Below are 12,465 nucleotides of genomic sequence, written 5' to 3'. Positions count from 1 at the left end.
ACGTTAAATCAATGATTTCGTAAACATAACTGATAGTAAAATCAATGAATTTCAAAAAAAAAAAAATACAATATCAGGTACAGTTATAATTTTTTTTTATTTCGAAATATTTGATTTTATCATGTAAATATCAGCAATATAAAAATTAAAAAAGTGTGAATAATGTATGAACACGATTTAAAAAACACTGAATTGCAATTATTTGTAAAGTATAGATATATTTGCTAATTTCATCAACAAATTACTTAATTTTTGTACTTATTTTAGAGTTTTTTTTGGGAAATATTAGACTATACCTTAAAGTTGAAATTGTACAGTAAATAAATAAATTGTTTATTTTTTCAGTTATGCTACCTACTTTTAATATCGTTACTTATTTGTTTGACTTATTCTAGAGTTTTGCTACTTTTTATACAAAATATGATGTATTTAAATAAGATATATGTATTTACAAATTTACGAATTTGCAGAAAAAACTATATAACATCAGGTACCTTATTAGATTTTTTTTTCTTTCGAAATATTTGATTTTATAATGTAATTATCAACACTATCAAATTTAAAAAAATATGTGGATAATGTATGAAAAACGATTTACAAACATTGAATTGCAATTATTTGTACCGTATATATTTGCTAATTTTATCAACAAATTACTTAATTTTTGTACTTATTTTAGAGTTTTTTGGGAAATATTACACTATACCTTAAAGTTGAAATTGTATGGTAAATACAATGTATTCGAATGATGGAATTGTTTATTTAATCAGTTATGCTACCTACTTTTAATATCATTACTTATTTGTTTGACTTATTCTAGAGTTTTGCTACTTTTTAATACAAAATATGATGTATTTAAGTAAGATATATGTATTTACAAATTTTCGAATTTGCAGAAAAAACTATATAATATCAGGTACCTTATTAGAATTTTTTTCTTTCGAAATATTTGATTTTATAATGTAATTATCAACACTATCAAAATTAAAAAAATATGTGGATAATGTATGATAAACGATTTACAAACATTGAATTGCAATTATTTGTACCGTTTAGATACATTTGCTAATTTTATCAACAAATTACTTAATTTTTGTACTTATTTTAGAGTTTTTTTTTGGGAAATTGAACACTATACGTTAAATCAAAGATTTCAAAAACATAACTCATAGTAAACACAATGAATTTCAAAAAAAAAATTATTTCGAAATATTTGATTTTGTCGTATAAATATCAGCAATATCAAAATTAAAAAAATGTGTGGGTAATGTATGAAAACTATTTAAAAAACATTGAATTGCAAATTATTTGTAACGTATAGATATATTTGCTAATTTTATCAACAAATTACTTAATTTTTGTACTTATTTTAGAGTTTTTTTTGGGAAATATTATTATGAAAAACGATTTACAAACGTTGAATTACAACTATTTGTACCGTATAGATATATTTGCTAATTTTATCAACAAATTACTTAATTTTTGTACTTATTTTAGAGTTTTTTTTTGTGAAATATTTCACTATACCTTAGAGTTGAACTTGTATAGTAAATACAATGCATTCGAATGTTGGCATTGTTTATTTTTTTCAGTTATGCTACCTACTTTTAATATAATTACTTATTTGTTTGACTTATTCTAGAGTTTTGTTACTTTTTATACAAAATATGATGTATTTAAGTAATATATATGTATTTACAAATTTTTGAATTTGCAGAAAAAACTATATAATATCAGGTACCTTGTTAGATTTTTTTCTTTCGAAATATTTGATTTTATAATGTAATTATCAAAAATATCAAAATTAAAAAATATGTGGATAATGTATGATAAACGATTTACAAGCATTGAATTGCAATTATGTGTAACGTATATATATTTGCTAATTTTATCAACAAATTACTTAATTTTTGTATTTATTTTAGAGTTTTTTTGGGAAATCGTACACTATACGTTAAATCAAAGATTTCGTAAACATAACTGATAGTAAAATCAATGAATTTCAAAAAAAAAAAAAAATACAATATCAGGTACAGTTATAATTTTTTTTATTTCGAAATATTTGATTTTATCATGTAAATATCAGCAATATAAAAATTAAAAAATTTTTTATTTTTTCAGTTATGCTACCTACTTTTAATATCATTACTTATTTGTTTGACTTATTCTAGAGTTTTGCTAATTTTTAATACAAACAAGTAGGAAAGTATAGTCGGGCATGGCCGACAATATAATACCCTACACCATGAGTATATTTTTAAAATTTTTACTTTTTATAAAATTTTTATTTTTGTAAAGAAACTTTTATGTTGAATATTACCATATTTCCAAAATATTTAAGTCATTTATTGATAAAAAACTAAAATTTCTAAATAAGGCATTATATAGGTCAAATATGGGCCGATCCTCAGTAAATTTGGGAAAAGGATATATTTCTAAATAACAGTTAGTTTTGTTGTGTTTAATTGCGATACAAATGGTTACAAGTCAATTTTAGACGTTTAAGTCATTTTTTGAAGGGGGGTTTGTATGGGGGCTAGGGTCAAATATAGGCCGATCCTTACGAAAATCTGCAGTATCATTTATACTTATATAAAACTTATTTGTGCGAATTTTTAAAGAGATAGCAGAATATTTGACGTAATTATAGCATAAAAAGTTCAAATCGGGAGGTACGGTTGTATGGGGGCTAGGTGAAATAATGGACCGATTTCAACCATTTTCAATAGGCTTCGTCCTTGTGCCAAAAAACATGCTTGGTCCAAATTTCATCAAATTATCTTGAAAATTGCGGCCTGTACCTTGCGCACAAGGTTTACATGGACAGCCAGCCGGACGGACGGACGGATGGACGGACGGACATGTCTTAATCGACTCAAAAAATGATTCTGAATCGATCGGTATACTTTAAGGTGGGTATTGGACCAATATTTTTGTATGTTACAAACATCAGCACAAACGTATAATACCCTCCCCACTATAGTGGTGTAGGGTATAAAAACAAAAACAACTTGCAAAAGCAAGAGCATAATTTACAAAAACAACGTACACTCTAAATAATTTTCTAGAATGCATAACAATGAAAGTAAATAAGTTAATCTTGTTTCATACTTTTTTTGTACATTTTAATTAGAAATTTTGTTTCTATGTGAAGAAATTATCATTCTTAAGTACATTGATTACATATTGTTTATAAATATTCGCATTTTACAGTAATGCAATTTAATCATCAAAATTAAAAATAACCAAATATTTTTTTCAGTGCAATTTCAATGAAAAAATGCCAATAGTGTGTGTGTAGTGGTGATTTTTTTTATCTGCCTCTCTATCCGCCGGTATATGCCTTACAAACATCGTTTTAAAAGAGATTGAATTGAGATTGTCAATGTGTCTTCAATATTGCATTCCTATGAACGTCAGTATCGTTCATACGCTTCGATTCAGAAATACTCAAGTATAGGAATCGACGGTTCTGATTTTAAATGTACAGCTGCAATTACAATGCAACTTTGGTTTCTTCTTAAATCCCAATTAGTAAAAAAACTGTGTTATCTGTAGCCAATCGTTTTGGATTTCTGGTTTATTAAAATTTCCACCGAAGACCCTACATAAAGGTCTTAATAACACACAGTTTCACCTACACAGATCCAATAATCAATCTCGACTTCCATCGAAAAAAATGTTTTCTCTTCAGTGGCTTAATTTGAGCCTCTAGGTTATTTGGATTAAGAAGAATTCTATTGAAAATCTTAAAATAAAATTTAACCAGCATCAGCAACGCCAAAAACCTACAAGCTCGATATCAAATACACAGCTCCGACGGTCGATCTCGTCCGAACTTTAGCCCAATCTTCTCTACAAATTTATTAATCTCAGGGGTGGGTTATCAATTGAAAAAAACATTGAAAGTACGAAGGGTCTAAAAAATCTTACTCCAACGGCTGATCTGTTTGCGAGTCATATAGTGTTCGACATCCTGCAATCTTAAGAAAAATACCACTATATGAAAATCTTGGCTGGCGGACAATTTCCCACAACAATAGATGCCATTGGAAAAACTTTCGATATTAAAGAGAAGGATGTATTTGTAAGAAAGTGTAAGCAACATCAACCTCTAATTACGAATAGGGTTCCGACTGTGAACAGTAACATAACAGCAACGTCAAACCTAAACCCAACTAGGATAAAGTCGAAGAATGGAGAAAGTTTAATCTCACCAAATAGGAAAACAAGCTTTGATTCTATATACTGAAAAGGTCTTATTATACCTTTCTCAAATCCTAATAATGAGGTAGAGAATCCTATGAGGGAGAGAGACAAAGCCAAACAAGTTATTATGAAGGCGAGCACATAGGCCAAATCAGTCTCAAAGGAAAGTGTATTTGAAAAAAAACATCTCTCCAACTTGAAACAAGTAAGAAGTTAGAGTCGAAGTTTCAATAAGGTTCGTCCCTGGGAAGATCTTGTAGCAAATTTCTTCCAATTATCTTAAAAATTGCGCCTGTAGTTTGATTACAAGGTTTACATGGACGGACGGACGGACATAGCTAAATCTGCTCAGAAAATGATTCTCGGCCAATTGGTCTACTTTAAGGTAGGTATAGGACCAATATTATTGTGCGTTACAAACATCAGTACAAACCCAATAAAAAGAAGCTGAAGCTGAAAAAGAGCCTCTATCTTATGTCAAAGTAGATAAAATTTTAATAAAAAATAGAAGGTATGGTCATCAATAAGATAGTGGACTATTCAATCGCTCCTAAAAGCAAAAGACTTTTAGAGAGCGTGAGCAAAGAGCTAAGGAGGAGAGTTGATTACTAGTGCCTAGTGCGCTATTATGAAGACAAGCCAAATTAACCGCGAAGGAAAATGCGTCTAAAAAGAAACTCATCAACGTGAAGAGTATAGTAAGACGTCTCTTAAGGCAAAGTATCGAAAAGAGGCCAAAAGAAAGATTTCTGATATACAGTATACGAAGACCTGAAGAGCAAAATTCAAACAGATCAATCAACAATAAGATGGTGAACCATGTAATCCCTTCTTAAGGCAAATGATAAAAAGAGAGCGTAAACATTAAAGATGGCATGAGCATGAGATCAATGTAACATAAGTTGGTTCAGCTCAGAATTATTAATTGATTGTCAGAGACGAAACGAGATGGCTGACAATTACAAAATATTAATTGTTCCTATAGTGTAGTCCTATATTGTAATCTTATTGATTATCAGATTTAATTTACATTAAGTTAAAGAATCTAAAGAAGAAAAATCGATAAAAATACTTACTGTGATATATGATCAATCATCTTAATATGTATATTACTATTCGATTTAGTAACACTATCCAAAATCAATAGCAATATATGATTTGTAACAACTAAATCCTGTAAATATTGTTTCGTATGCAGGCTGGGATTGAAACGACGCAACAGCAGCACGAATAAATTACGCAAATCTTCGGTACTGCTTATTTGCAATTGCAATAAACGTAAGCGTTCACGATCTTCATCGCTTAGATGTGTTACTTTCTTATAGGTTTCTATTGCTTGCAAAAATTCACGTATTGCAGTGACGAGTAAATGCATGCGACGTAAATATGGTTTTAAATCACTGCCCTCTTGACGTGAATTCAATTCCAATTGTTCGCACAACATGACACCTTCATAGGTTAAATAACTGATGACATCAAAGGTTAGTATGGTATTAATATGCTCCATATCCAATTCCAGTTGAGCGGCAAATTTCAAGAAATATGTAACCAACCAAAAGAAATGTGATGTATCAATGGGTATTTTCTGCATTACGAAGGAAGAAAGGAAGCAAGGGGGAGAAAATAATTTTAATTAAAATGTTATGAGAGCCCATACACAAGGAGATATATAATACTTACTAGATTTGTTAATAATTGGGAGTGTAATTCCTCTACTAGGTAACCATAAATTGCTTAAGATATTTTATTTCTTGTTTAAATTTGGTGCCGAATCTTTATACCCTTCACCATAGTGTATTTTAAACATATTAGTTTTATAAATTTTTTCCGTCTACGTTATTATTACACCAAAAGAAAAACAAAATGAACAACAACGCTAAACGAAATAAAAAACAAAATTCACAAGGCATCTAAAACAACAGCCGTCTAAACACACTTAACGAAAAACAAAATAAACAACGCAATAAAACCAACCGACTTCCAAATATACGAACAGAATTTACAAAAACAAAATACACAACTCAATGACGCCAACAGCATCCAAACATAAAAAATACACAGCTGAATAAAACCTACACACGCACATGTACATCTCTATCCAATTCACAGTGTTGTTGTTGCATTTTTATAAAAGCATGAAAAAATGTGGCTTTTTTGATGAAATTTTCAGAGGTTGTCTCGGATTTTTGCTCATATCTCCGTTATTTATAGACCGATTTTGTTGATTTTAAATAGCAATCTTCTCGAAAGCATGTCTAACTGAATTATTGAAGATTCGGATCTCGCCGATATCTGGGGACCTCTAAAAACTGATTTCAACAGACAGACAGACAGACGGACATGGCTTAATCGACTCCGCTATCTATAAGAATCCAGAATATATATACTTTATAGGGTCGGAAAATTATATTCTAGAAATTGCAAACGGAATGACAAACTCACGAAAATGAAGGGTATAAAATAAATAATTAGTATAAGCTCTAATACCATATCCGGAAGGTCCATTTGTATGGGAGCTATGCGAAATAACGGAGAGGTTCTCACCAAATTGAAGTTCCGCCTTTTTTGACCAATATAAACCTATGTGCCAAAGTTTATTATGATATCTTTAAAATTGTGACTTGCACTTATACAAACATATTTAAAATTAAGTCGCGGGAAGACGGACAGACTCTAGAATAGCCTTAAAAAAATTTAAAAACAAACTTTATTTTTTTACATGAAAATAAATAAGCAAATACGACAATAAAAAATTAATTTTAACCTCCCCTGAATTAAGAGCCATTTTCGACGCTTTTACCCCAATGTGAGGTGTCAGAAAATACTTCCGGCTCATGGATTCAACACAGCAGGTTAGCCTGAACACAAATGCTGCAAAACAGGAATGCCAAATTGTTTAGAAGCTATTGACGAGACACATATTCGGATAGTTTGACCAAATAATAGCGGTTCGATGTATTACAACTATAAAAACACGTTTAGCACCGTATTATTGGCAGCTTATGATGCTAACTACGTCTTCACATATGTTGATGTCGGAGCTTTAGGTAGCCAGAGTGATGGTGGTGTACTTACCAGAAGCCACTTTGGAAAGAAATATTTAAGTAACACTTGCGATGCCAACTTAGAAGGAACTTCTATAAATTTTCTCTACTATTTTGTCAGCTATAACGTATTTCCATTGAAAGATAATTTAATGCGAACATTTTCGGGACGTAGCTTACCGCAAGATAAGAAAAAATTTTATACAGTTGTCATAGAAAATGCTTTTGGCATTTTGGTCATCAGTATACGGTATATACGTATAAAATTTCAAAGTAAATAAGATTTAAACTATTATTTTGAGTAAAAATAGATATGTTGTAATAATTTACAACCTATTATTAATTAATTCCTATATGGTTATCAGAACTTCTCTCAATAAAGTAAAAAAAATATATATATTTTAAGCACTTACATTTTTTATTATATTAGCGACACTGTTTCTGTTTTGTGGTTGACAGAAATATAAATTAGCTTAATTCGACTGTGCTGCCGTCAAAAGAATCGTCTTCATATACAGCTTTTTATGTTTTTAAACAATTTCATTTTTCCAAATTAAAAAAGAAAATATTTTAAATTTTTATAAAAAATGAATTTTTTATACGCCTAATACGTCTTTTATGCACAAACAGACTTATATATCAGTTGTTGACATGCTTTTACCATTTTTACTAAAAATATTTGTAGCTGACTCAAATTTAAATAAAATATCAACAATATCAGTAAAATATCGAATGAAATGGCTTTATTAGAATTTTTAATACATATGGAAATAAAACATTTAATAGTATCCGAACGAACGTTCGGGTACGGGATCAGAGTTCGGTAAAAAGTTAGGTTAGGTTTACACAGGTAGCCAATTTCGGCTTTACTTGGGTCCATGTTGATCCCTTTGTAAAAATACGTGTAAGAAGAAGAAAAGAGAAGAGAGGGAGATATAGAGGAGAGTGAAAGAACAGATACAGTTCCAAAGAGAAGTAGATGATGAGAAATGAGAAAGCCAGGGCAGCTGCCGTGGATGAGTAGTGTGAGTTATAGGATTCACACCCAATTTGAAAAATTAATGAACTCTAGAAGACGTTCTAATTGAATGTTTGACAATTCGGTTAGATCACCAAAGTAGGTCGATCCAAGCGTCTGAAAACGAGCCTCCGCCAAAGCAGGAAATGCTGATGCATAAAAAATAATACAATTTTTTTTAAAACAAGTAAGAGTGCTATATTCAGCTGTGCCGAATGTTATATACCCTTCACCATAGTGTATTTTAAACATCTTTTACAAATTTAAAATTTTTTCCCGACTACATTATTATTACATCAAAAGCTAAACAAAAAGAAAAACAAAAGGTGAAGGGTAAAAAAGAACAACAACAACGCTAAACGAAATAAAACACAAAATACACAAGGCATCTAAACCAACAGACATCTAAACATTTATAAAAATGCAATTTCTAAAAATTTTAAATGAATATATCTTAAAACTAGACATATTTCGGAATTTGTTTTGAAATGTGGATAATGTATGAAAATCGATTTAAAAAAACATTAAATTTAATTATTGTAATTGTAAATGCACAGATTTCAGCAAAATTGTAGATATATTTTGGAATTCGTTTTGAAATGTGGATAAATTTAATTATTGTAATTGTAAATTCACAGATTTTAGTAAAAATCTAGAAAACACTTCCTATAATAAAATTTTAAATGTATATATCTCAAAACTAGACATATTTTGCAATTCGTTTTGAAATATGGATAAAATTCAAAATTTCTATATTTCAATTAATTTTAATAGTGTCGATTTAAAATTCACAGATTTCAGTTAAATTCTAAAAATCGTTAAAGAAAGTATTTACTTTTCTATAGTTTTTTAATTAAAGCTTTTGATAAAAACATTCTATAATGAAATCTATACGTTAGAAATAATTGCAATTCAATGTTTTTAAATTTAATTTTTTTTAATTTTGATATTGTTGATATTTACATGATAAAATCAAATATTTCAAAATAAAAAATTTGTCTAACAATGTACCTGATATTGTATAGTTTTTTGCAAGTTCGAAAATTTTTAACTATATATATCTTAAAACTAGACATATTTTGGAATTTGTTTCGAAACATTAAATTGCAATTATTAGTAACGTCTTTTTTTTTCTTATTCTAGAATAAGAAGTGAAAAATAAAATAACGCATTTTTTGGGAAATTCATTGATTTTACTATTAGTTATGTTTATGAAATTTTTGATTTGAAGTAGACACATGCATAATGTAGTATATTCAAATGAATATACTTAAATCATATTTTGTATAAAAAAGTAGCAAAACTCTAGAATAAGTCAAACAAATAAGTAATGATATTAAAAGTAGGTAGCATAATTGAAAAAAATATGTAATTCCTTGTGAACATTTGCAAAATTCACTACACATTTGTGGTGTTTGATATTGTCATAAAAATATCAAACATTACTTTACACTTTATCATGTATGTGAACGACTTCATTTAACTTATTATTCTATATAAAATCAGTAAGAAAGTATTCACTACATTATGTTTTTTTTATATTTCAAATCAAAGATTTCACAAACATACAGCTGATAGTGAAACCAATGAATTCATATATCTGTAAATTAAATCTGTAAATTAACCTTAAAATTAAATATATTTTAGTTTTATAAAATATTTTTATCATACTGGTTGACCATACTAGTAATAATGATTAAATAATTGAACAAAATAGTTATTTTAACATACATTTGAATTTCTAGAAATTTTAAATTCTTTATCTCAAAACTAGACATATTTTGTAATTCGTTTGAAATTTGGATACTAATATATTTAAATTAATGTTTTTAAGATACGTTATATATTTCAATTAATTTCAATGGAGATTTTTTAAAATTCACAGATTTCAGTAAAATTATAGAAAAAGTTAAAGAAATTATTTACTTTTCTATATTATTTTAATTAAAATTTTTGAGAAAACACTTCCTATAATGAAGTAATAATTTCTCAAAAATATGGATAAAATTTAAATTGATATATCTCAAAACTCTAATAAGTAGTTGAAAGAATTCCTTCACTCTCTTTTTTTGCAAACATATCATGTATATAAACGACTTCATATAACTACTTATTATACCCTTCACCTTCGTGAGAAGGGTGTATATAAGTTTGTCATTCCGTTTGTAATTTCTATAATATAATTTTCCGACCCTATAAAGTATATATATTCTGGATCCTTATAGATAGCGGAGTCGATTAAGCCATGTCCGTCTGTCTGTCTGTTTATAAAAGCAACAACAACACTAAATATAGAAAAAGATGTACACGCGTGTGTGTGTGTAGGTGTATTTGGTTTTATTCAGCTGTGTATTTATTTGTATGTTTGGAATCCAAACATACAAAAAATACACAGCAAAAAAATATGATTTGTATTTTATGTTAAAATAAAATAATTTTCCCTTTTGTTTTGCAAACATATTTTTTAATGAATAGAAAAAAGTATTTAAAACGTTTTCAATTATATGAGAGTAGATTGTGAGTTATTGTACAATAATTTTTATGCGAATAATGTAAGTTTGGAATTTAAAACTAACACAAATTTTTTCCAAGTGCTTTTTAAAACAATTTTTTTTACGATAAACAAAAACAAAATCTACTTCTCGTCAATGTTTACCAGCAATGAATCAGAGGTCGAAGTCGACCGGCTTCGAGTCGGAGCTTAGCCGCCGCCGAACTATATTTAGTTGCTTGAGCCGCCGCCGAAACATTCGGCTTAAATCGACTCAAATTTTTTAATGTTTTTATTAAGGGTATATAAGATATTCACTACATTATAAATCACACAACGATGTTTATTTAGCTGTATTTTCAACTGTAAAAGTAAAAAAGGTTTGAAATATCACAAAAACTATAGAATGGTACAGTTGTAATTACACTACAATGTTTTTGTGAAATGTTTTTGAAGCTAATTGCACAAATATATGTTGTTTTCTATAGTTTTTAATAAATACTAAATTTAACAATTTTCTAATTCATAAAGATTCAAATTAAAACAACGATGTCCTTCTAAAAAGTCCGTAATAAAATTAAAAAAAAACTAAATCGGATATTTCACAAAACTTTCTAAAAGAATGAATATATTTTGTAATTCGTTTGTATATACTAATATATTTAAATTAATGTTTTTAAGATATGTTATATATTTCAATTAATTTCAATGGAGAACAATTTTTTAATTTGTAAAGATTCAAATTAAAAAAACGATGTTTTTCTGAAAACTCCCTAATAAAATTAAAAAAAAAACTAAATCTAAGATTTTACAAAACTTTCTAAAATGACAATAATAAGTATCTAAAATTCTTATCTAGAAAATGTTTTGATTATTTTTTATTTACATGACAAAATCAAATATTTCACAAAACATTATAAAAAGTGCAATTTCGAAAAATTTTAAATGCATATATCTTAAAACTAGACATATTTTGGAATTCGTTTTGAAATGTTGATAATGTATGAAAATCGATTAAAAAACATTAAATTTAATTGTTGTAATTGTAAATTCTCAGATTTCAGATAAATTCTAGATAAATTATTGCAATTGTAAATTCACAGATTTCAGAAAAATTCTAGATATATTTTGGAATTCGTTTTGAAATGTGGATAATGTATGAAAATCGATTAAAAAACATTAAATTTAATTATTGTAATTGTAAATTCTCAGATTTCAGATAAATTCTAGATAAATTATTTACTTTTCTATAGTTTTTTAATTAGTTTTTTTCAGAAAACACTTCCTATAATAAAATTTTAAATGTATATATCCCAAAACTAGATATATTTTGCAATTCGCTTTGAAATATGGATACTATTTAAATTAATGTTTTTAAGATATTATCTATATTTCAATTAATTTTTATAGTGCTGTTTTAAATTCACAAATTTCAGTTAAATTCTAGAAAACGTTAAAGAAATTATTTACTTTTCTATAGTTGTTTAATTAAAGTTGTTTTGATAAAAAACATTCTATAGTGAAATTGTATTTACTATACAGTTTAAACTTTAAAGCATAAAATACGATTTCCGAAAAAAAACTCTAAAATAAGTACACAAATTAAGTAATTTGTTGATAATCGTTTTTCATACATTATCCACACATTTTTAATTTTGATATTGTTGATATTTACATGATAAAATCAAATATTTCGAAAAAAA

At 27.5% G+C, this 12,465-nt stretch overlaps 1 protein-coding gene across 1 annotated transcript in view; it reads right to left on the bottom strand.

Moving 5' to 3' along the window:
- Window positions 1–5,281: 5,281 nt before the first annotated feature.
- LOC124419223 (protein timeless-like) overlaps window positions 5,282–12,465 on the bottom strand; it is a 47,675-nt gene continuing 40,491 nt past the window's right edge. The window contains exons 2-3 of the mRNA XM_046947841.1: window positions 5,890–5,942; window positions 5,282–5,794 (exon numbers count right to left, since the gene is read on the bottom strand). Of these exons, the coding sequence (XP_046803797.1) occupies window positions 5,282–5,794; window positions 5,890–5,942 (566 nt within the window). The remainder of the gene's footprint in view (window positions 5,795–5,889; window positions 5,943–12,465) is intronic.

The sequence above is a fragment of the Lucilia cuprina genome, chromosome 4, assembly GCF_022045245.1.
Source record: "Lucilia cuprina isolate Lc7/37 chromosome 4, ASM2204524v1, whole genome shotgun sequence".
NCBI lineage: Eukaryota > Metazoa > Arthropoda > Insecta > Diptera > Calliphoridae > Lucilia > Lucilia cuprina.
This window is presented reverse-complemented; position numbering and strand designations above follow the sequence as displayed.